Source organism: Nematocida major, assembly GCF_021653875.1.
Source record: "Nematocida major strain JUm2507 chromosome Unknown 2424, whole genome shotgun sequence".
Taxonomy (NCBI): Eukaryota; Fungi; Microsporidia; genus Nematocida; species Nematocida major.
Genome location: NW_025952956.1, coordinates 72,745 through 95,810, shown reverse-complemented (window position 1 = coordinate 95,810; position 23,066 = coordinate 72,745). Strand labels below are relative to the sequence as shown.

Below are 23,066 nucleotides of genomic sequence, written 5' to 3'. Positions count from 1 at the left end.
GTTCAAACAGAAAATTACGTCTTTACTTCTGGGATTTTTGTAGACTTTGGAAAAGCCTGGGGTTTTGCCATGGGATGCACGGATGAGCCAGGAGGTGCCAAAAAAACATGCGAGATATTGCAATATGTCTCTGAGCGTGTGGTTTGGACTCTTTATATGCATATGATGCTTTGTGGGGCTGCATATACGCACTCGTATTGGCATATGCAGGGGAGTAAGCTTGTCTAATGCTGCTTTAGGGGATACTCATAGCAGTAACATAAGATTATCACAGGATTGTTGAAGGATAGCACAAACACAGAATCGCCATAGAACAATAACTTTTGTATGTTGAAAGCATAGTTACTCGTGATTGGTCGTCCCTTGCGCGCTGGGTGGGTGTGTAACTGAGGGCAGGCATAGAAATTGCGCTGGCATCCAAAGTGAAAACAGGCCCAGTAGACCGCTAGAGGAGCTGTCTGTTGGCAGGAAGCGTGTATTTTAGAGTGTACTATCCCAGCATTGGTGGCACGCCTTCTTCCACAGGCATATAAATATTTTGCTTCTCATGCTCCAGCTTGGTAGGGCAATGCAACCAGCCTAGTATGGAATTGAAATCCAGACACTGAGATGCTGGGCACTGATAAGACATGCGAACTGGACAGCTTCGCATATGAGCTGCTATGCATGAAGGCCCAAAAGCGCCAGGAAACTGCAAAGTATTGTTCTAGGCCAAGCAGCACGCCAAAGCAGTTTATAACAGTCGGCTGCCCTATGGAATGTTTGCACAATGTCTTATCCAAAGAAATTGCTGCAGTTTCTGTGCTGGCCCACACCCTTTCTTAAAAAAACATTCACAGCAATGTGGATTTAGCATACACAAAGTACATGCAGGTGTGCAACCATTTGAAAAGCACCCGTTCAGAAACAGACAGACAGATTAGAGCAGTTGCACCGCATCCTAGGGCAGAGATTAACACCATGCTAGATCAGTTCCACTTTATGGGTGCATCCCAATGGGCGTAAGCACCGCCTCATGGCATACAAGAGCAAAGTAGGCGAATGCTATACTACATAGGTGGCCAAGGCAAATGGCATATGCGCGGATGGGGCAAGTAAATGCATAAAAGAAAAGACTGAAGATGAATAGAAAGCTACTGTGTATGATGCTCTATATATATCATAGCTGGGCTTGTCCTACAATATCTAAAAATTAAAGTGTTTCGACAGAAATTTCAAAGTTTGAATTTGTAGGATTTCTTTTGGCTTTAAGAAGAGCTTGAAGGATTTGTTTTTCTTGTTTCTGCTATGTGCAAAAATAGCGGATGCTTTCATATCCAATTCGCCAGAGCAGAAAACATGTACAGAAGTGTAGCCTTGCAAATGTTTCTTGCCTTCTCTGCTTGGGGCTTCTATGGCATCCGAGAGTGCCTTTTCAGGGCAAGACATGCATGCAGGCATGTGCACTTCAGCACTCTTCTGGCATGGCTTTTGCCCTGGCATCGGACACCTCTGCCCTTTGGCTTTATCCGCATATTAAAGAGAGTCTCCAGCTGCAACCGAGTAGAGCGTGGTCAAAAGCATCATTTTTCCATTTGATGCAGGTCCTAGCATAATTCGTCCAACCAAAGAAGCACGCATGCACAGAGAGGAATAATAGGGGCCTGCGTGTCGGAATCCCGGGATAAGGATTGGCGCAGAGTCTAGTGCAGAAAGGCCTTGGGCCAATTTAAAATGTTTTCATTGAACTAATTTTGCACATATGAACAGCGGACATAAAGGAGGGTCAGACCAGGCCATTGCAGACATGCTGGAGAAGCTGGAAAATGAAAAGTATTCTGAGCTGGTGGAAGATGCGTGGAGCATTCTGTACAACATAATCATACCATTTAACACGGAAGACGTACACAAGCTGCTATGTGATTTCATTATTATACTCACGCAAGCCATACCAATAGAAAGCGTCACAGAAGAGGCAGCCAAGATTCTTTCGGTTGTGGACCTAATAGTCCATCCCAGAAAAGGCACTATAATAGAAGGAAAGTACGAAATAGATGATCTGGTGGAAGAGCTTCCTTCCGCAGCTTCGCCCAGCAACCAGGAGGGCAACGCCCAAGACACGCAAAGCAAAAAGGTGAAAGTAAGCATTATAGAGTAGAATTTATGCGGAGAGGCGCGGTGAAGCATGGCTGTGCTGTACAGATAAATTGGCCTTTATTTGTTTATTTTCCGATTAAACAATGCCGCCATGACGCACATTAGCAAACAAATATGCTAGGATCAAAATCAATGGGTGTTAGGAGATAAATACCGACCGCTTTGCAAATTACAATGTTCAATAGAAGAAGGGAAGCACTGGAAAACTACAACATGGACAGAATGTACGAGCAACAAGAAATGATGCATTATACTCCCAGCCACATGCGGCCATATCACGAGGACGAATCTGAGGAGCCTTTGGGCCCGGTAGTCTATGAAGAGAATGATACCATTCCCACCCACAAAAAGTTTAGTTTAAAGGGCATAACCAAGTTTCTTATGAAAATAGTTGCAGTTATATTCGCAGGCGTATTTTTGTATTCCGCTTCTAGATTTTTCAAGTTTGCCAGAGGCTGGCTGGTTGAGAAATACAACCCAGACAATGTAATAATATTGGAGCATAGGCGAAATGCCTATGAAAACTGGCCTAGAAAATAGGAGAGGAGAGGTAGAGGCAGCGTGTGGATTTTCCAAAGTCTAGGCTCGGCTCAGTGCGTTCCTTGTAAGGCATGGCGCAATGTAACATTGGGATTTCGGCCATATAATTTGCAGAAGAGAAATAAATCACTGGTTTATTATGGGTTCGGGCTTTTTTCCTGTTTCATCCAAACATAGGCGTGTCTTTTTTGGCATTCGCCCGGAGCCTGGGCCGAAACCTTGCAAAATCAAAGTAAACAAACATTTGCATGTAGAGAGCAATAATGGATTGCAAAATTTATACATTCAGGTATAGAAAAGCCAATAAAATCTTAAAAGGAAATATGTGTTGGTGGGCACAGGTGCAAGAAAAATAGAGAGTGCCCAGCTCGAGGCTCATGTGATTCAGCACTCTCCAAGTTTTTGAGGCATTTCCTAGAAAATCCAGGGCATTTTTTCATCTTTTTTTCCAAAACACAGAGCCTCAGGGTATTTATTTGCTTACGAGATGCGCGAAATTCCTATGGAAATGAAATGTTTATTTATCCGCGCGATTATGTCTATAAATACGCGAGGAATATTATGAATTATACAAAGTGATGAGTGGGATAATCAGAATCATTGAGGAAAGGAAGTCAAGGACTGAAAAGATCATGGGGTATCTTAAAAAGATGGGCGAAAAAGCAAAGAACATGCAGAAGAAGACAGGCGCTGCAATCGTCTATCCAATTAAGCAGGCAGGGCTATTGTTTAGCATGTGCAGCAAAAGCGCCCCAAGAGAGGTTGACCCAGAAGAGATTGTGGAGAGTGCCTCACTGAAGGAGGAGGCTGCAAAAGCAAGGTCCAAGAAGAACACACCAGCTGCCCACCCAGGGATTGGGGCAGCCTGTGCTGGAGACAACCTTCCTGTTTTGTCAGGCTTGAATGAGATTTCTGATGCTGCAGCCGAAGAGGTAGCAGCGAAGAAAGACCGCAAGCTGTCTGAAAAGGCCATTCTTGCAGCCAAGAAGACAGAAAAGGCTCTTTCTGGTGTGATAAAGTTTATATACGACACCGAAAAGATCATTGCGCAGACCATTTCCATGCGAAGCTGTGCATACAGCCCGGTGCTTCTTCTTTTCTACCTTAGAAGCAAAAATTACCAACTTCCTGGCGAGATTTTGCTTGCAGAGGCAGCCTTCAATGTGGTAAACAACAAGGCGGAGGCCGAGCAGGACTTGAACCCTAAGGTGATTGAGTACTTTATTGCAGAGGCACTGGAGCCAACAATCTGCATCAATGGCTGGCTTGCAAGCAGCAACTCTCTGCTGACTGCATACTCTTCTCTTTACAAGACAGCTCTTCAGTCTGTGCTGGCAGAAAACAAGGAGTTCACAAAGATCGAGAAAACACTTCGATTCTACCAGGAGGTGCTTACCTGTGTCAGAAGAATTGTTTCGTATGCCCTTGACGATGTGCCTGGAACTCCAGACGCAGTGGTTGCTCACCCTACCGTGTTCACCAACCTTGTGGAGAGGCTTTTGGAGTCTGAAGAGGTTTCTAACTTTTTGCTTCATAAAAATCGGGTTGAAGAGCCAGCTGAAGAAACTGAACAATCATCCGATGAGTCAGCCGAGGAAGTCGAGCAGCCAACCGAGCAGCCAGCCGAGGAAGTCGAACAGCCAGCTGAAGAGCCAGTTGAACAGCCAACCGAGCAGCCAGCTGAGGAAGTTGAACAGCCAACTGAACAGCCAGCTGAGGAGCCAGTTGAGGAGGTCGAACAGCCAACTGAACAGCCAGCTGAGGAGCCAGTTGAGGAGGTCGAACAGCCAACTGAGCAGCCAATTGAGGAGGTCGAGCAGCCAGTTGAGGAGGTCGAACAGCCAACTGAGCAGCCAGCCGAGGAGCCAACTGAGGAAGTTGAACAGCCAACTGAGCAGCTAGCTGAAGAGCAGGCTTTCCAAGCACCCGGTGACAACCAGGAAGAGGATGAACACTTCTCTGATGAGGCGGTAGAGCAATATCCTGCGCCCGATCCAGTGGCTATAATGAACAACCTGATGACTAGTGAGCTGTTCCAGAAGCAAAGAGAAAAGAACATTAAGGATGGAAACCTGGTTGTAAAAGACTTGTCAAATAGCTCTCCTGAAATGAAAAAAGAGCAAGAATCATCGATTGACTACATAATGCGCATGGGAGTGCCAACACCCATAGCCAGATGCTTTTACACCGAATAATGAATGGCAAGAGATGCCTCTACTAGAAGACATATCACATAAATCCCTGTGTTGCAAGCAACAATAAACCATTCTTTATAAACTAGTCTTCTGTAAATTGTGCTTCTTTATTTGCTCCTAAACACCTGACCAGCCGATGCCACATCCACACACCTTGCGCTACAGCGCGTTTCCGACTTGTTAGCCCTGAGGCCATGCAATGCCTGCGCGCTGAGCTTTCTGTGCATAGCGCGAAGCATTTATGAATTTGCATGCATGAAAAGACTGGCTGAAAAACATATATACCCACGGATTATTTATTCATTCTACGCTGGCCTGCCCACACATCGAATTTCTCTGAAGAGTCAAACAAGGTCCTTAGATGCTCACATTTCGGTATTCTCTCTTGCGCCAAGGCTCAGCCCACCCTTTAATGCATGCTTTGTGTTTGTATTTTTCTGCTAATTTGCTCGCCCATCCGAAATCCTTGTGCATGTGCATCAAGGGCTTGCAGGACGTGCAAAGCTTCTTTCGAGCATGGCAGGCAGCAGCTTGCCACACAAATCCATAGTGCCTTGAACGGGCCCACCGGCATATGTTCCTGCGGAAAGTCCTGAAACACACAAAGAATGCTATTTATTTGTTTTGGCGCCTTAATTGCTTAAATATACATGATTTGTGATGATCATAGCAAATGGCAAATCATACGGAGAACACTGCGAATCAGAAAAAAAGGAAGGTCTCCTTCATGGGAAAAATCAAGAGAGCCCTAAAAATATTTCAGAACAGCCCTGGGAAGGACCAGTCTTCTTGTGTAGGCCTGGCGCCCGTGCATGAGAAAAGCAAGCCATTGGCAGTGGACTCCACTGAGCACATTTCAAGCGAGATGGACTGTGCAAGCGAGGCGCCAAACACGGAAAGCGCAGAGTCCATCCAGGAGGAGTTTTTGTTGGAGCATGAAAATCCTGCGGAGTATACAGGGCGCGAAACTGGGCTGTTTTTCAACCCGAACACTGAAGTTATTCGAGACATCAAAGAGTTTATTCAGAGCATTGTTTCCATTGTAAAAGGCACAAACATGATGAACGACGCATCGTACCTTCCAATTATACTGCTGCACCATTTCGAGCAGGAAGGCTACACCATTCCCTTGGAGCTGGAGCAGGCAAGCCAGGGATTCCACAGAATGGACCGGGGGTGGTCGGTGCCACGGAAGGATGTTTCAAAAGAGGAAATAGACGAGGCCATTGCATCCTCGTTGGCGCCCATGCCTTTTATGACCGACCGGTTTGCGTTTTCCAGCTCAATGCACTTGGCGTACACCACACTGTGCAACTCTGTGATGGCAAGCGTCTTTATGGAGAACAAAACCAGCACGCGCACCAAGGAAGCCATTACGTTCTACTGCTGTGTTTTGAAGTTTATTCGGGCAGTGGTGTCCGTGAAGCTTGCCGAGCTAAATGAGGACTTTTTTGAATATATTGGGGACTCTGAAGACGAGAAAATTGAAATCCAGTCCGAAGGTGAAATTGAGCCGGAGGCTGAAGTTGAGCCTGAGATCGAGGAGGAGTGTCCCGCAGAAAGCACAGCCAGCAATGGCGAGGCACACTCCCAGGACACAGAAAGCGTCTCGCTTGAGTCAACTTCTGTGCAGGTTGTGGATGAGCTGCTGGAAAATCCACTGTTCAAGCGGCAGAGAGAGAAGTACAGTAGGCTGTCCTCTTCTCTGCAGAAATAATCTGCCCTCTTAGAGGCTGCATGCGTTTGCTCTGCGCGCATCCAATGAATAAATGGGTATGAGTGTTTACATGGCTGTGTTTTGCATGCATCTAATTTAATTGCGCCCGTGCTTGCCCAAAGCCCGTGCTGTTCAAGCAGTCGTGTGCACTTTGCTCTTGTGCCAAGCTTTGGCTGCGAAATCAGAGCGTGCTTAGTTGGCGCTTCGCCAGAGAAATTGCTGGATTTGGCTGCTCACGTGTGGAATTTCTGCTCTTTTTTCTTATTTCCTGCACGCGCTGTTTGCTTTTGCTTAGCGCATTTTCCAGCGTGCTGGGCAGGCTAAAATTGCTGAAAACCCAGCAGGCCAACTGCCATGCGAAGGCTACAATCTACTGTCTAGTGAGCTTTCTGGATATGAAAGGGCTCTAGAAGGCTTGCCTTCCTTTTCAATTTGGGCTGCAGTTCGCACCGGCGAAAGCACATGAGCTGTTTTGGGGGCCGACAAGTGCATTGAGCATAGAAAGAAAGCTAGATGTGCGCGAAAAAGTTATAAGTTTATTGCTGCCTGCATAGAGTCTGTTTTCTCACCCATGGAGGTGTACGCAGGCTTTAGAGACTGCTTGTATTTGAGTCTGTTTTTTCTGTCTTTTATCCAGTTGGATATAAAGGATACTAAAATATACAAAACAATGGAGACGACAACCACCCCCAAGGACCCCAGCAAAATAATCAGAAATACAGTTGACTTGAAAAATTCCAAAATTGCTGGAGCCTTTTTGGGCTCTGACGGTGTTGCCTCTGCATCGTCGCTTTCCGCCTCTGCCGCTTCTGCTGCCTTGCTTTTTTTCTTAGGGTTTTTTGTGGAAGAGGAGGGCTTGCTGCTTTTCTTTTCTGGCGCCTCTTTCTGCTCGTCGTCCGAGGCATCTGGGGGTGAAGACGAAATTTTAACCATTAAGGGCTTTGCAGCCGGCGGTGCACTTTTCTTCTGTTTACTTAATGGAACTTCGTCAGAAACTGCGTCTTCGTCATAGGCCTGGAGCTTGCTGCTTTTCTGCACAGACTTCGCAAAAGGCGGCTTGCTTTTGCTGGCTTTTGCAGCATGCACAGTGCTTGCGCAAAACATTGCTGCAAACAGAAACAAAATGCACATGCCTGCTTTCTTCCTAAGATTCATTGTTTGTGTTGGGCTCGCTGGTGTATATGGAAATACGGAATAAACACACCACAACAAACAAAGTCTATTTATCCGTTCCTAGGCCTTGAGATGTCAGACAGCACATCAGCTTGTTTCTGTGCCCAATAGGGCCCGGTGTAATGGAAGAGAAGGGCTAGCAAAACTGCGCGCATTTATTATAGAGGGGCTGCGCACAGATAGAGAAGTGGCACGTTGAGGCCCCGTGGTGCACTGTCTTGCAGGCAAGCGCGAGGTTTCCCAGCACAGCGCGCAATCGTGAGTGGGTTTGCCTTACTTGTTTAGAGAAAGGCTTTTGGCGCTCTCCTTTAGTGTAAAAAAGGTCGGGAGGCTTATCTTGTATCGATCATCTAATGCAAACACAAGAATTGCGCCAACGGCCAAAAAAAACACCATTATTTGAAACAGAGTGTTGTATATGTGGGCGGTGGGCATGACTCTTAGGCGGCTGTGCTCCTGAATGGAGTAGTATGCGATGTCGGCCTCGCAGCTCTTGATCAGCAGCTGTATCATGGACAGGCATGTGGAAAACATGAAAATAGGGCCCATCAATATTTTTTCTATTGCAAGAGTGTTGGTTGTTCTGTACATAAACCCTGCAAAGGTCCAGAAAAGAAGAAAAACTGTGGAAAGTAGCATTTTCAGCATGTCGTAGGCGATTATCTCCTCCATTCTAGTGAACCGATCGTACTGTATTACAAGCGAGGAGGCTGTGTACCCTGCAAGCAAAAGAGAGCACTGGAAGACGCACGAGGGAGAGCCTTCGGTGATGTACGCGCTTGCATATCCAAACCCAAGCCCGGCCACAAGCGTCACGCACATAAAAATAGTCAGGACCTTCCGAACCAGGTACCCCTTAATGAGGGGCTGGGTGGATGTTTTCTTGAAGGACCAAGCCCCCGAGATTGACAGCGCGCACAGAACGATGAACGCCAGCAGGCTCGACTGGCCGCCTGGCTTCTGGGAGTTAGCAACATACACGCCAAGAAGTGCGCCTATGGCTATGTACTCTCTAAAGTTGTTTGCCTGGCTTTTCATGACGCGTGTCTTCTTTAAGAAAATTGCAGCCAGTATGTTCAGAGCAAGAATAGATCCAGCCGCGATCTGCGACGCCAGCTCGGCTCTGCCGGATGTAAGCGTGTCCAGAAGCCTTTTTTGTGATGCGCGGAAAACGTACGAAAACGAAAAAAGCCCTAGAATAGTCATAGAGCGCGTTTGGAAGTCTTTCCAGAACGCCTTTGAGTGTATGTGGGCTAGGATCGGGTTATCCATCACGTGCTGCTGCTTTCTGGCCGCCTCCGCGCTCTCTTGTCTTTTGCGTTCCTCTCTAAGAATGCTATATATGGACTTTTCAGCATCTGTGTGTACTATTTCGCCATTTTCCATCGAATAGTTTTATAGCAAGATATAAATATGTAAATGTTTTCTCATTTAGGACATTTGAAAACCAATTTGTCCCTTCAGCGGGAGGCGCACGCAAAGCCGGGGCATGCAAAGGGCGAGCGCGCCTGTGCTTTTCTGGGCTCGATCTGCCAGAGAAAATGCTCTCCCCAAAGCCCAAGAAAATAGCAAGAGGTGTCTGAATATTATTTTTTTACAATGAAGTGCAGAGTCTACGGGTTTTTTCCCCCTCCTCTGTGTAGTTCAGTGGAAAGCGTGCGCAGAACCATACATCCGGTGAAAGCAGAAAAGCATGCATTCGGAGCGCATAACTATGTCTGTGCTGCTGCCAGGGCGGTTAAGTTTTTCTTATTTGATGCAAGCTTGTGCGTGTGCGCCATGAGCATTTCAAAAACCCTGGGGGCCGAGGCCCTTTTCCGGGCTTTTACCAGCAACGGGCCCCTTATAATGAAACTGGGCCAGTTTCTGTCCACGCGCGCAGATATTCTCCCAGAAGAGGCGCTGCTGAGGCTAAAAGCCATACAAAGCATGGCGCCCAGCAGCGTGCCAGGGGCTGCCGACCCGCTGGACATGCTCCGCAAGGAAACAGGCGTGGCTCTGCCCAGAAGCAGCCTAAAGGGCAAAATAGGCGCTGGATGCATATCACAGGTGTACAGGGTCCAAATAGGAGAAAAAGACTATGCGCTGAAAATAATAGACCGCTCTGTTAGAGAACAGATACACGCAGACTTGGTTTTATTTCAGATGTTTTCCGCTGTGCTCGGATTTGGCCGGTTCTACCGGGAGTTCATGCGAAACATGGGGGCGCAGATGGACCTGAACAAAGAGAGAGAAAACACAGAGCGGTTTCGAAGAAACTTTGCAATGTACCGGTCTCCAGCAGAGAGCAGCTCGGCTTTCACGCGGATTGTTTCCAAGCTCACAGACACGTCTTTTATTTTTCCCAAGCCAATTGCAGCTACAGAGAGCCTTTTGCTGACAGAGTACTGGAAAGGCGGCGAAGTAGGCAGGGCGCACGGAGAAGGCATTCTGTTTATGTTTCTGAAGATGCTGTTCAAGGACCGGTTTGTGCACTCAGACCTGCACCCAGGGAATCTGGCTGTTCTTGATGCCCATGGAGGGAGGGGCACTTGCACAGGCAGCGCGAGAGCGCCTAGCAAGCACCACACAATAATAGTGTACGACACAGGGCTGTCCCACGAGCTTACACAGGCCCAGTGCAAAAACCTAAAAGACCTGTCAAAGGAGGTTCTTCTGGGGAGAAAGGAGAGAGCGCTTTCTCTTGTAATAGACCGAAACAGGCTGAACCAGCACACGTGCGAGGAAAAGCGCGCATTCCTCAAAAGCGCTGCTGCGCACTGGGAAAGGCTAAGAGCGGGTGCAGCCGGGCTTCCCTCCGGCATTTTCCGCGGGTATGCCCTAACACAGAGACACAATGTTTTTTTGGACTCTGCATATACAAATATAATGATGTCTGTTCTGTACGTGCAGGACCACATTAGAGACATAAAGCGCCTCAGATGGCCGGTGGCTTTGAAAAGCGGGCTGTCTGTAGACTATGTTGAGCTATTTGCCAGATGGAGACTGAACCTGGGCCACTGAAGCATTCGGGGTGTATTATACTATCCTATGCGCCTGGTCACGGATTATTGCATGCGCCATACGGCCCGGAGATGTCGGACAAAATCTGGCGGCCCGTAAGAATGTGGGTGCTTACCAGAAGGATTTCGTCTTTTTTGTACTGCTCGGAAAATAGAAGCATAAGAGCCCTGTACTCAATAAAGGTGGCGCCCCCCGCGATGAAAATAATCACAAGCCTTTTGTCATGCGTGCCCTTCTTAATGGTTGGATAGTTCTTGTCGCTGAGCTTTCCGCTTTTCAGCTCGCTCGCTATTTTCACGACCTCGGGAATGTACCCGAGCTTTCTGTTAATATTTTTCTGGTAGGAAGGCCGCCGGATCCCCAGTATGTTTTTGACGTACTTTTGGGCAAAGGCCGCCACCTCTTTTTTGTACCCCTCGTAGAGCGTCCACTTCGGGGCTTTGTTTTTCCAAAACGCGTTGAACACCGTTTTCTGCGGAAGCACGTGCTCGCATATGTACTCCACTAAGGCCAGGCGCAGCTTCTGCTGCTCGTTCGCGTCGCGGACTGACTCAAGCAGGTCTGCCTGCGCCCCTTCTATCAGGTCGGCCATGGCCTCCGAGACAGCGTCGTTTTCTAAGCAGGCGCTCGATATTTCCCCAATTGCATTCAGATGCATGGTTAGCCGGGAGCTTTCTTTTGCACGCTCTCGCACGTTTGCAACAAACTCCCCAATTACTTCTCTGGACGCGCGGACCTCTTTGAGCGTCTTTTTGAGAGCCTCTGCTGCATACACAATGTCCCGAAACTTGCACTCTTCAAAAAACATGTCTTCCTTGGATATGCATAGGCTGTTGCTTCCCCAAGAAATCACGCCGGCTTTGTACTCCAGGTACTCTGCCGCCATGCTTTGGTATGTCCACGGGTACTGGATTGGGGTGAGCAGGTCAACCGCCCTGTCCACAATCACAAGGTCTGCGTTCGGGGGCGCTGTAGGCGCAAACCTGCTCTCAACAGACTCTGCTGTTTTGTAGCACACCTCTGACCCAAACTGGTACCGGATGCCGGGAACTATTTCAAGCCCCTTCAGCAGACAGGAAAGCGAGTGCGCCATCTCCTGACTGGTTTTCCCATTTAAAATAACAAACCGCGTGTCCATGGGAGTCCCGGAAAAGTACAGCTCCTGGAGCTCTTTGATGGCGCCGTTTGTGTCTTTTTTTGCTATCATTTCTATGTCGGCGTCAGAGAGCTCGTCCGTTATGAATACAAAATACTCTTTGTATGTCTGCTGCTCAACCTCTCTGACCAGGCTGGGCAGGCTGGACTTGCTCAGAATTGCCACACACGAAACATCGATGGGCTGCCGCGTGCTGGATATTGTTTCAAAAAGAAAAAAGTCGTATGACAGTAGCTCGGCATGCGAGATGATTGGGCTTATGGAGTCTCGCGTGAACTCGTCCAGGAGAAGTGCCTTAATCCCATCTCCCCGGCCCAGGGCACTTCGTATGTCTTCGAGCAAAGTGTTCATTACAAACAAACAAACAAGGTTTATTTTCACCGAGTGTTTCATTCTGTATACCTCATCAATAAATCAGCGCAGCTCTTAAGCGCCTCGGACGGTCCAGCACTGCTATTTTGTGAACCCGTTGTTTCTCCAAGGCGTGCTGTTCCAAGACTCAGAGAACCCCCTCCACTCCCGGCTCCACAGAACCTTGTCTGAAAACAGCGGCTCTTCGTACTTCCACGGAAAATACGAGGAAAGCGAGTGCGTGTTTTTCCACGTGGATATTGTGATTTTTTCTGCGTTCGGCACCTCACTGAGCGAAGCCACAACGGCTTTGTTTCCAATTTTACACAACGATTTTAGGCTTCCGTTTGGGGCCTCCTCGTCTACTAGGTAGTACTGCACGTCCACAGGCTCCCGCATAAAAACGTCCACGCCATCCAGCCGAAACCTGAACTTTTCAAAGCCAAGCGCGTAGAAGTCGCAGAACGAGAGCGCGTGCCACGACCCCTGCGCCAGAAACGGGTCCTCGCCCGCCAGCTCCATGACATCTTTGTACATTCTGTGGAGGGCGGGCTTGTTTTTCTTTGGGGTTCGAATGACCACGTTATTTTCTGCCTCTGGCGCGCCACTGTCAAACTTTATGTAGACTCCGTTTTTCTTCATGAGCCTCTGGATGGACTTTCCGCCATACCCTATTATCCTCTTGTGGTGCTTTTCGTGCAGATAGAAGGCGTATTCTGTGGGCAGCTCGTCCTCGATGAGGGAGAGCGAGAACTCTGCGTTGTGCGAGCTTCCCTGTATGACGACAGAAAGCGCGCCTGTTTTCCGTATGTGCAGCGCGCAGTCGCTCTCTCTGGAGACTTTATTGAGTTTTCCGTTTTTCTTGCCGCATATGAACTCTTCAATTACCGGGGATATCGCCACAGAAACCTCGCAAGGCACGTCGATTTCCCGGAGTATTTTCTTAACCTCCGCGATCTCACCGACAACAACCAAGAAATTTTCAACCTCAAAGACAAAAACGTTTGCTGCGCTGTACGGGTCGATTTTTCCTATTTTTACGGAGACAATGGAAACAAAAAGCAGCTCTATTTCCGAAAAGGCTGTGTTTAGGTTGTTGCAGCAGAATCCAGAAATCTCTAGAGAAGAGCCTTCTTCTGTGTGGGCCACCTCGTCGATGTACGCCTCGTTCTTTGCAAGGATGTCCTCGAGGGTGCTCTGCATGTACGCAAAAGCGTAGGCCAGCGCGATTCTGCTGGTGTATAATTTTTTTCTAAGTCTTTTCAGAGGGCGCGTCTGGCACACGCTGACGTAGTTTATGGGGGGGCTTGAAACGAGGGCTGCGGTTGAGAGTATTTTGCTCTCAAAGTACACCCGCCCCCCTGCAGCGACTGTGCTTTCGGCGTGCGTGTGCACATTTGTGCTGGCCGGGCTTCCGCCTGCGAATCTGTCGACTGCCCTGAGGATTTCCGCGCGCGCCTTCAGGGCGACTTTTCCAGGCCCCAGGACGAAGGCCGTGAACGTGTTTTGGGTGAACTGGCAGGTGACTTTCACGGTGTTCCATGCTGCTATTTTATCCAAGTCCAGGAGAAATCTGTCCTTTCTGCTGAGGACGTACGGGGGCAGGTCTATGCGGAGGGCGACTGTTGCTATTTCAGCAAGTGCCTGGAAGACTTCTTCAAAGGGCGTGTCTTTTTTCATTTTGATGGAGACTTTTACAGCTGTGTCCTTTATGCGGGCGTGTGCTATTTTTGCAAGACTGAGGGTTTTCTTTTCGAGGGCGACCAGGGCTTTGTTGAGCATGTCCGGCGACGCTTCAGGCGCAAAGAGGAAAAAGTGGAAGGTGTCTGCGAGGGTGCATTCGAAGTGGTGAGTGTGGGGGTGCATTTCCGAGAGGCGCGTTTGTGTATTTGAGTGCGATCTGAAACAGGCAGAGTGTGGACCAATTGGCAAAAATGACAAGAGGGGGATTCGAACCCCCGCCTTCATACGAAGACTAGGACCTAAACCTAGCGCCTTGGACCGCTCGGCCATCTTGCCCCCAAAATACAACAAGCCGTGTTTCAGCGTGAATTTAAAAGGAAGAATATTTTTTGTTTACATGAGGTATTTGGAAAGCATGCCGCTTACTAGCGGAGTGAGGGTTGGCGAGCACATACTGATAGGCGGCGGAGGCGGAAATCCGATTTTTGGCTTCCCCAACAGAATGTCTCTTTTGGACAGCGACTTTAATGTTGTGTGCGAGAAGAGCGTGAAGGAGGTAATTGTGTCGATTCGGGTGCACTGCGGCGCGTATGCTATTGTGGAGTACCCCAGCTCGCACGACCTTTTCACGGTGGAAAGCGGGCAGATAAAAGGGCCAGTGCCTCTTCCCGCGGGGATAGTCTCTCCTGTGATTGTGGGGGAGTTTCTGTACTATGTTCGAGACGGGAGGGTTTTAAAGGCAAGTGTGCGGGGGCTGGTGCAGGCGTGCGAGTCCTCCGAGAGCCATGTTTCTGCAAGCCGGTCAAACAGCGACGACGGCGCGGAGGTGCAGGGAGGCTCCGACGCGGAAACTCTCTCGCGGGCATCGGACTCTGCAGTGCAGCAGCCAGCGAAAGATCAAGGCAGCGATCTTTCTGCGAGTCTTTCCGGGGAGGGTGCCGGCGAAAAGAAGAGCTATGTGGACGCGCATAGCGAGCCGGTTGAGCTTGCTTCTGGCGTGAGTGTTCGGTCTCTGTACACGGACGGGGACTCGCTTCTGTATCGGACGTGCAAAAACGACGTTCCGCTTCTGCACACGGAGAGCGGCCGGGCTGTGATGCTGGATGGGGCTGTGAGCAGCTACAGCATGAACAAGTCTTTTGCGCATATTATTCAGCTTGGCGGCGATGAGTCGCTGGTCACGATGACGCACAAGGGAAGCACGTGGAGTGTGCTGGAGCCCATGTGTGTGACGGTGCACTCGACGGGAGACGGGTCTTTCTACGTGGGCACTGGGCTGGGCGATGTTATTTCGTACAAGTGCGGGCGAGAGATGTGGCGCAAGCGAATTTTCAAGTCTCCTGTTTCGAGCATTTCCAGCCAAAAGGGGGCTCTCTTCTGCACGTGCATAAACGGGCTTCTTTCGCGGGTTTCGCGGGAGGGCGCTGCTCGGCAAATTTTAAAGAGCGGGCTGTTCTATGTCGGGGTTTCTGCGTGTGTGGGGGCTGCCGGGTACTATGCACGGGCGCAGGCGCAGAGCCTCCTTTCGCAGGCCTCTCTCTATGCGCAGGCGCTTTTCAGCGGGTAAAAAGGAAACTCTCTCACAGGGAATCGAACCCTGGTCCCCCGCGTGACAAGCGAGAATGATAACCACTACACCATGAGAGATCCACACAAAAGACAGCCAAATTGGAAACTTGCCTGCTGCTACAGCTGGGCACGCACTGACGTGCTTCTTCTGGGCTCTGGGCTGCAGTGAAAATGTGTTTGCAGTGCCTGCGCGCGGGGAAGGCCTGGGCGTGTGGCGTATAAAAATAATAAAATCTCTTGATGAATCCGGGCTGGCTGCATGCAGAAAAAAGTCCTTGGTAAATATTTTCGCCCTGCAATTTAAAGAAAAGCCGGTGCAGGGATGGTGCGCTGTGGCTGGGCCAGAAAGGGCAATTTTTGGAGGCTTGCGCGTGCATTTGGAATGTCTGCACTGGCAAATGCATAATAGACAAGGCGAAGAGATATTTAGACTTTTTGTTTTTATCTAACTCGAGTTTTGGGGCACGTATGTGCGGCTTGCCATTACCGAGTTGTAGGATGGGGGAGGAGTCTCGGAATCTCGCAGGGGAGTGCTGCTAAGGGCAATGTCCGCGGATGAGGCGCTCTCTGAATACGGCTGGATGTAGAAGTTTGCGAAATCCTGTGGCTGGATGTATCCCGCTGCTGGCTCGGGTGGGATGCGGCGCTGCTCTGCTCTTCTCGGGTTGTTGGCGCGTCTTTCTGTAGCAGAGATGCACGCCTTGGTCATGCATCTGCTGAACGAGGCAAACACAGGCGCAAACAGAAGCCGCTTATACTGCTTCGTTTGGATGGCCATGAACACTTCTACACAGATCCGAATAAAAACTCCAAGAACCAATGCAATGCCTATTATAAGCAGAAGCATGCCTAGAACCCACAGAAATCCTATAAAAACCACAATTGGGTATATTAATGCTAGATTTGCGTGCATTTTCAGCTCGTTCAGTGCGAGATCTTTGAAGTAAAGATAGTCTAAAAAGGTGGCAGTTTCATTGCAGGATAATGGCATAGTTTTTTCCATAATCTTGTTTTTATTCTTTAATTTCTTTTTGTATGCTGTTTATATTTTTATCTGTTAGATGTATGGCAGATTCTTCTAAAAAGAGAAAGGTGAAAGCTGAATGTCATTTGTTTTTTCTTGCTAAATAGCGGCTTGGGCGTATTCCGTTCGGCTGCTTTCTTCTTTATGCGCGTTGAATCTGGAGGGACTGCGTGTCGGCGCTGAAGAAAAGCACTGCTTCAGGCCGGCTGCAAGCGAGCGCTGGGCCTGCGCCAGGAACAGCTGGCCGGTCATCGGAGTTTCTTTTTCGGTGGCACTTTGAGCTTTTGTCTGCTTTCTTTGGATTTGGCCGTGTACTTGAGATGTGAAAGCCCTATGCCAAAAAACATTGCTTTATTGCTCTATATACGGGGCTCTGCATGCTCAAAGTTTCAGACTTTGCAAAGGGCGAAAGTCTATTTCATGCGAAGCGCATTGAAAAAATGGCTTTCCTAGCGTAGCATGCTTTTCAGCTTATGGTGGGGTTTCTTCCGTGCATGCTCTGGCGCTCGCCATGGGTTTGCTAGGCCGATTTTTCATGGTGTCCCAAACTTTCTCTTTTTCTCTTTGAAGGCGATGCATCTGCATCTGGGCGGCTAAAAGAGTCTGCCAGCAGTTGTTTAGTGCCTCTGTCTTTAGTTGTAGCTTCTTTGGAGGTCAATGCGCAGTTTACATATATCTGTAATAGCATGCTTTGTTTTTGTGAAGTCAAAGTGCCAGATCAGAGTTGATGTTTGTTTGTTCGCGTTTACATCGGCTAGATAATATAAGTCACTAAACAAATCGAGCCTTTTCATTTATCTGCAAAGACTCGGATTCTGCCCAAACTTCTCTGCGCTGCAATGCAGGGCAGTATGAGGCTCTGATCCGCCTTTTTCGGAGCACATAGAAACATTTGGGCGCTTGGCCCTCTCCGCACGGTGCATTGCCAGGCGGGGCCTGTCAGCCCTGCCCGCATAGAATAAGCTCGCGCGGCCTCAATCTGCATGCACTCTATCATCCATGCGCTGTTTTATTTGTTTTTAAAGGCATAAATGCGTCCGAGGTTGGGCACGGGTGGGTTTCTGTTTGGCGCTGCTCTAGCCTCAATATACATACGCTGCAACACATTTACTTGGGAAATATACATGTTGAGGCTAAGTGCCAAAATAAAAAAATGTGCGCTAGAAACTGCGTGCTGCGGAAAAAGCAGAACGCGGACAGCTTGCACATGCGGGAATGGGGTTTTGAAGCGCACTATGCACACTGATCGTAAACAGCGAAAACCGCGCCATTTAATTTAGACCCAAATGCATAAACACAACAAAAACATCTGTTTGGGCTTAATCATGTAATTTGGGCTAAACTTGTAAACTCTTGTGTTTTCTTGAAGATATAAATACCGAATATGCACATTAATAGTCATGGAGAAAGACAGCAGAAGAAAAAACAATAGATTGACACATGACATTCCAGAAGTGTTTATGGACATGCACAGCGCCCCAGAAAAGATGGCCTGCAGATCTCTGATTGATGCACACCCAGGCTTAGGCCTGGATGGATCCGGGCAATCTAAAGAAGCCCCCAGAGAAATAAGCAAAGAGGTGTACACTGTCTTAGAAAAGCAATTTCCAGGAGCCAGCAGAGAGCAGATCCTTGCCTGCATTAACGAGGCAAAAGACATTTGCAATGCAAAGCTAATCGAAATGCATCGAAAGCTGCGAGATCTATATATGGTTAAGATATTGCCATTTGAAGCCTGGATGCATTTCAGTAAAAGCCAAGCTGTGATACTGACACATGAAATAGTGCAGAACTGTGAACTACAGAAATACTACTATGCCACGTTTCCGGAGATATTGAAGTGCAAAATTGATATAATCGAAAGCCGTGTGTCGGAAAACGAGGAGGATCACGCGCCAGAAAATGACTTTTCCATCGACATCATGAACAAGCTTGAAAATTTATTGAAAAACTGCGAAACCAGAATTAATGCCTACAGCAATACACTAGAAACGCACACACAAAATATATCCAATTTCGAGCGTAATAACAAGGGAGACATATGTCTATTTGCCAGAATGAAAAAGTCTGTAATTGACTCTTTTAACACCTACTCACGCGATGTAGCCGCTGTAGCAGCCCAGAAGATGGAGGCTGCGCTCAGGGCGTCTTCCTTCAATGGCGAGGATGTGATTTCTCTGAGCGACCAGAATGAAACGTCTGACTTTTTCTTTGCCTGTGAACCATCCCGTTGTATAGATTCAAAGAAGCAGCAGGAAGATATTCGCGCAAGCATAGAAGCTGCGAAGGTAGCGAGTCTAGAAAGAGAACTGATGTATATCAGCATAGACAAAGATATCAAGTCGCTAAGAGCCACAGAAATAAGAAAATTGGAAAAGAAAATCCGTGAGAGCCAGAGCCATTTGTCGTGGCGGTTTAGTTCTGATTTGATCGATTTGAAAAAGCAAACGCTATCCCTAATGAAAAAATCAGTTATGAAATACCACCAAAGCAGCAGGCAGTCCGTAGAAGCAGTTCAGAAGAAAGAAGCCAACCTGAACACAATTGAAAGGCAAGAAACAGCATGCAAAAACGCATACCACAGTCATGTGCTTTCTGTAAACCAGTTGACTTCTGATGAGATAGAGGAAATAAACAAGCTCATAGAGGAAGTTGTGCAAGCCCAGAAAGAAACCAAGGAAAAAGTGGCTGTAGGGAAAAATGAGGAAAAAATCCTGCTAGAGCAAGAAATTCGCATAAAAGAGAAGGAGCTTCAAAAAATAGCCATATCTTCTAAGCTGTTCTGGGATACGCTTGTAACAAAAGAAAACCCATACAAAGTGCTGGGCGCCTCCAAAAGTCTTCTAAATAGAAATTGTTGGGAGGGGGGTTTGCATCCCATCGATACAAGCTTGTCCAATGCCGAGAGTGGAAGCCCATATGCGCACAAAGACGCAGCGCCGCAGTCTGGCGATTCTGATGAACAGAAGCAAGAGAAGACGCCAGGAGTGGAGCTTAAGAAAAATGCAAAGGGATGGGATTTTTATCTTTTCAAGTGCATGGCCATCAAAAACTGTCTAAATTTTAGATCGTCAAACACTGCAATTGAAAACTCGGGTCCGATTTCCAAAACGTTAAAACACCCAGAAACTAACTTGGAAGGGCGCAAACAATCTCTTTTATGCTATGAGTATGACTCTGAAAATCCCACTCAAGCTCTTCTATGCACAGAAGATGGCGATCTTCTAGAAAGCGGCATGTGCTTCAGCGAAAACCTATATACTGGTAGATCACAAGAAAAAAGAAGCAATACTATTTTGTGGGGCATTTTGGCTCTTGCAATAGGTGTCTTTTTGATCTCCGGGACAATCGTAATGGGCGTTAGGGCGGGCTTGGTAAAAATATAGCTGTTTAAGCCATAGCAGAAGCCTAGGATGACTCGATTTTTGGCTTACTGTCAAGGAGCTATAACCCGAAAGTGTATCGCTGCTCCTTTGTGTGGGGCTTTTTTCAAAGCCTAACCCGGACAAGAAACAGAAGGGCTTGAGAGCAGAAAGACACCGGCATTTGGTTTTCCTGTTTTGTTCTTGCAAATTGTTTTTAAAACTATGCATTCTTGAAAGAAGGCCAACGGAAAGCCTTTGTTTTTTTTGCTTTTTCTGCTAAGCACAAAGAATAACAGGCCTAAGTGTAAGCCAAGCTAATGTGTATACACAAAAGCGCAATTAATAAACCAAACCATTTTTAGCACAAACATGTTTTCAGTGCTGTGCCACAGTACAAGATGCGCATTCTCTATCGTCCAAGGCCCGGCTAAAGATGCACCAAAAAGCGCCTGGGACTTGCAGCCACGAGTTTAGGCCTTGTGGAAAACTTTCTGTGTTTCTGCAAGTAGAGCCTATGCCAGCTTTTTATGTTCTGTGCTTCGCGAAATGTTTTCTAAGCGAAAGAAGGTCTGGCATGAATGGAAGTTTTATGCTAGCTAACAAATGCGGATGTTATTTCTAATTTTTATTCATTCGAGGATTCAAGACTGTCTTTATCAAAGTCGCTGTCGCTGTCGCTGCTGTCATTTTCTGGCTGATCTTGTGAGGGCTCAGAGCCTTTTCTACAATGCTCTTTCTCCATGCCTTCTTTCGCAATCTTTATTTTTTCAACTAGGGCCTGAAGAGCATTGCCCACATGGCCGCTTTTCTGGTAGCTCTCGATGAACTGGACAATCTGGCCTTCAATAGGATTATACACAAGATTTCTCTCTCTACGCACTGTAGAAAGTGTAATAAGAAAATGAATCTGGGACAAATCCACAGTTGCCCAGTACTCGCGCTCTTTAGTCGTGTTGATGGCTTCGTTGCTGGAGCAAGCATGGGCAATGCCACTCTGGGGCTCTTTTTTTTGGTCATTTTGCAGTTCTGGCATGGCGCTGCATCTTCCTTGCTTAGTTGCGCATAGTGCTATGGAAAACATGCATGCTATTTTGTTTAATCTCATTGGTTAGACGAGATAGAAAACTGTGTCTTTATATAGTTCTTTTTAATTGCCATCACACATAATTTGACTGTTTTCGGGTTATTAAAGAAAAAGCCATTTACATAAAGATTGACAGATTCAGTGCATAATATTTGTGTTTGGCTCCTTTGGGCTTTTTATTCCAACGCCATTTAACTGGCTTTGACAGAACGCACAGGAAATTAACCTTTCTAGGTGTGCGAATTTCACCAGCCTACAGGCTGGGCCATAATCTATTATGTGCAAAATAAGGATGGGAAAGGCTAACGGAGATGCTTTCAAGTCATGGTCTGGCTGGTGCTAATGTTTTGCGCTGCCAGCATGTAGTGCATGCGGCCTGCTTTTAAAAACTAAGAGTCCAGGACCGGCATGTTTTCTTGAAAGCAGCTGTGCGAAGCATTGTCTGTGCGCCAATTTCTCTAAAAACAAAGCCCATGCCTCCATGCTTTCTCTTTTTACAAAAAGCGCAGCAGCTTTCTATATAAAGGAGCTGAAAGCCTTCTAGCAAAGGGGCAAGAAAAGAAAACACAAAAATGCAGGCCGGGCGCAAACGCCCTTCAGCCAGGAGCCTACAAACTGTGTACTTGTGTAAATACTGCAAAAAGACACATCTGGGATGAAAGGAAATATACACGGCGTTTATTTGCTTGGCTGGCCCTTCAGTGCGGTCATATTAAACGCGCTTTGCTTGCTTTTCGCGTGTAGAAGATTCATGAAGTTGTTCAAATTTGCTTTGAAAAGGGGGCTGATGTTCTGGAACAGCTCAAAAACCTGCTCCGGCGTGCGCGGCTTCTCCCGAATAAACGTGACCAGCTGCCTATTTGTTATTAGAAACTCGGGGCTCTCATCCTCCTGTTTTGCTATGAAGTCCCTAAGAAGGAAGATCTTTACAAACGGCTCGTCTGGCTCAATGCCGTGCGAAATCAAAAACTCCTCGGCAGTTGGCTTTTTCTCCGCCTGCGCCACCTGGTGCTTATATCCATCCACAAAGGCCTGCTCCATTGACTTTGCGCACAAAAACGATGCAATAGGAAGCAGATGCTTCACGCTGTCCACAAGCTCAGTGTGCATTTCCATGGAAACCGGCGTGTATCTCCAGTCTATGAGGTGGAACTGCTTCTTAAGAGGCTCCTCACTCACCAGCTTTACAGCGCTGCCTATTTTGCGGCCATCCTCTGGCAAGCCTGCCATATTCAATACATCCACTGAGTATTTTACGCTGTATTTTAGGTCTTTTTGCAGCCATGCCCTCTTTTTCTGCTCTTTGTGCATTACCTTTACAACCGAGGCCGCCTCCAAGAATGTCAGCAGCTTGGAGTGGTTTCTAAGAGACAGCATGTCAAATAAATACACGCACTCTGGCGTAGAGACCTGTATGTAGCAGGTGAAGCCAGCATAGCTTCTGAACCGGTGTGTTTTTATATCCACGCCCACAACGCGGTGGCGCAGGATCTCCGCATTTGCCTCCACGCATGCCTCCTCGGTGGATATAATCTGAGACGTGGCCTCTGCCCTGCCTATGGGCTTCTGAGACATCTCGGCATGCAAGAGGTGCAGCGCCTGCCGTCGGTCCTCTTTCTCCTGCGCTGCGCTAATTTGAGCCTCTTCCAGAGCCGGCTCGGGGTTGTCTGTATGGTTTTGCGGCAAATCCTCTGTTTTGGCAGAATGCGTGCTTGCTCGGTCTTTAAAGTTTATCTGCGGCCTGGGTATGTTCACAGAAAGCACAAACTTTCTATTCTGCGGGCCCTCCAGCAAAATAGTTTTTTGCTTTGGAAGCATGGCCTGCTCTGACGTTTCAATGCTTACACAGGCTCTGTGTATGTGCTCCAAAATAGACTCTACCTTTTCCAAGACCTCAAGAGGGTCTATGTCTAGCGCTTCATTGATCTCCGATATAAGTTTTGTGCATTCCTGCATTTTGCACTCTACCTCCCTTTTGGAAAGAATCAGCTTCTCCTGCTTTATTAGGGTGCTGTACTTCGAAAGAGTTTTTGAAAGCTTTTCAGTGGCTTGCGCTAGAAACATTCAAAA

General features: G+C 47.7%; 14 protein-coding genes across 14 annotated transcripts; 7 read left to right on the top strand and 7 right to left on the bottom strand.

Moving 5' to 3' along the window:
* Nucleotides 1-1,741: 1,741 nt before the first annotated feature.
* Nucleotides 1,742-2,137, top strand: NEMAJ01_0078 (uncharacterized protein; the record flags this gene model as incomplete). The annotated part of the gene is made up of 1 exon (XM_047913916.1): nt 1,742-2,137. One exon carries the CDS (start codon nt 1,742-1,744, stop codon nt 2,135-2,137), a length of 396 nt encoding a protein of 131 aa, XP_047769873.1.
* A 173-nt stretch (nt 2,138-2,310) lies between these two features.
* NEMAJ01_0077 (uncharacterized protein) lies at nt 2,311-2,676 on the top strand (the record flags this gene model as incomplete). The annotated part of the gene is made up of 1 exon (XM_047913915.1): nt 2,311-2,676. The coding sequence occupies one exon, from the start codon at nt 2,311-2,313 to the stop codon at nt 2,674-2,676; it is 366 nt and encodes a 121-aa protein (XP_047769872.1).
* Nucleotides 2,677-3,254: 578 nt separating this feature from the next.
* NEMAJ01_0076 (uncharacterized protein) lies at nt 3,255-4,871 on the top strand (the record flags this gene model as incomplete). The annotated part of the gene is made up of 1 exon (XM_047913914.1): nt 3,255-4,871. The coding sequence occupies one exon, from the start codon at nt 3,255-3,257 to the stop codon at nt 4,869-4,871; it is 1,617 nt and encodes a 538-aa protein (XP_047769871.1).
* A 673-nt stretch (nt 4,872-5,544) lies between these two features.
* NEMAJ01_0075 (uncharacterized protein) lies at nt 5,545-6,588 on the top strand (the record flags this gene model as incomplete). Its single annotated transcript, XM_047913913.1, has 1 exon — nt 5,545-6,588. The coding sequence occupies one exon, from the start codon at nt 5,545-5,547 to the stop codon at nt 6,586-6,588; it is 1,044 nt and encodes a 347-aa protein (XP_047769870.1).
* A 528-nt stretch (nt 6,589-7,116) lies between these two features.
* On the bottom strand, nt 7,117-7,743 carry NEMAJ01_0074 (uncharacterized protein; the record flags this gene model as incomplete). Its single annotated transcript, XM_047913912.1, has 1 exon — nt 7,117-7,743. One exon carries the CDS (start codon nt 7,741-7,743, stop codon nt 7,117-7,119), a length of 627 nt encoding a protein of 208 aa, XP_047769869.1.
* Nucleotides 7,744-8,034: 291 nt separating this feature from the next.
* Nucleotides 8,035-9,147, bottom strand: NEMAJ01_0073 (uncharacterized protein; the record flags this gene model as incomplete). The annotated part of the gene is made up of 1 exon (XM_047913911.1): nt 8,035-9,147. One exon carries the CDS (start codon nt 9,145-9,147, stop codon nt 8,035-8,037), a length of 1,113 nt encoding a protein of 370 aa, XP_047769868.1.
* A 213-nt stretch (nt 9,148-9,360) lies between these two features.
* NEMAJ01_0072 (aarF domain-containing kinase) lies at nt 9,361-10,764 on the top strand (the record flags this gene model as incomplete). Its single annotated transcript, XM_047913910.1, has 1 exon — nt 9,361-10,764. One exon carries the CDS (start codon nt 9,361-9,363, stop codon nt 10,762-10,764), a length of 1,404 nt encoding a protein of 467 aa, XP_047769867.1.
* Nucleotides 10,765-10,801: 37 nt separating this feature from the next.
* On the bottom strand, nt 10,802-12,313 carry NEMAJ01_0071 (vacuolar protein sorting-associated protein 45; the record flags this gene model as incomplete). Its single annotated transcript, XM_047913909.1, has 1 exon — nt 10,802-12,313. One exon carries the CDS (start codon nt 12,311-12,313, stop codon nt 10,802-10,804), a length of 1,512 nt encoding a protein of 503 aa, XP_047769866.1.
* Nucleotides 12,314-12,373: 60 nt separating this feature from the next.
* Nucleotides 12,374-14,284, bottom strand: NEMAJ01_0070 (uncharacterized protein; the record flags this gene model as incomplete). The annotated part of the gene is made up of 1 exon (XM_047913908.1): nt 12,374-14,284. The coding sequence occupies one exon, from the start codon at nt 14,282-14,284 to the stop codon at nt 12,374-12,376; it is 1,911 nt and encodes a 636-aa protein (XP_047769865.1).
* A 67-nt stretch (nt 14,285-14,351) lies between these two features.
* On the top strand, nt 14,352-15,521 carry NEMAJ01_0069 (uncharacterized protein; the record flags this gene model as incomplete). Its single annotated transcript, XM_047913907.1, has 1 exon — nt 14,352-15,521. The coding sequence occupies one exon, from the start codon at nt 14,352-14,354 to the stop codon at nt 15,519-15,521; it is 1,170 nt and encodes a 389-aa protein (XP_047769864.1).
* A 447-nt stretch (nt 15,522-15,968) lies between these two features.
* Nucleotides 15,969-16,514, bottom strand: NEMAJ01_0068 (uncharacterized protein; the record flags this gene model as incomplete). Its single annotated transcript, XM_047913906.1, has 1 exon — nt 15,969-16,514. One exon carries the CDS (start codon nt 16,512-16,514, stop codon nt 15,969-15,971), a length of 546 nt encoding a protein of 181 aa, XP_047769863.1.
* A 1,433-nt stretch (nt 16,515-17,947) lies between these two features.
* Nucleotides 17,948-19,933, top strand: NEMAJ01_0067 (uncharacterized protein; the record flags this gene model as incomplete). The annotated part of the gene is made up of 1 exon (XM_047913905.1): nt 17,948-19,933. One exon carries the CDS (start codon nt 17,948-17,950, stop codon nt 19,931-19,933), a length of 1,986 nt encoding a protein of 661 aa, XP_047769862.1.
* Nucleotides 19,934-20,537: 604 nt separating this feature from the next.
* Nucleotides 20,538-21,017, bottom strand: NEMAJ01_0066 (uncharacterized protein; the record flags this gene model as incomplete). Its single annotated transcript, XM_047913904.1, has 1 exon — nt 20,538-21,017. The coding sequence occupies one exon, from the start codon at nt 21,015-21,017 to the stop codon at nt 20,538-20,540; it is 480 nt and encodes a 159-aa protein (XP_047769861.1).
* Nucleotides 21,018-21,674: 657 nt separating this feature from the next.
* Nucleotides 21,675-23,060, bottom strand: NEMAJ01_0065 (exosome complex exonuclease RRP6; the record flags this gene model as incomplete). Its single annotated transcript, XM_047913903.1, has 1 exon — nt 21,675-23,060. The coding sequence occupies one exon, from the start codon at nt 23,058-23,060 to the stop codon at nt 21,675-21,677; it is 1,386 nt and encodes a 461-aa protein (XP_047769860.1).
* Between the last annotated feature and the right edge of the window lie 6 nt (nt 23,061-23,066).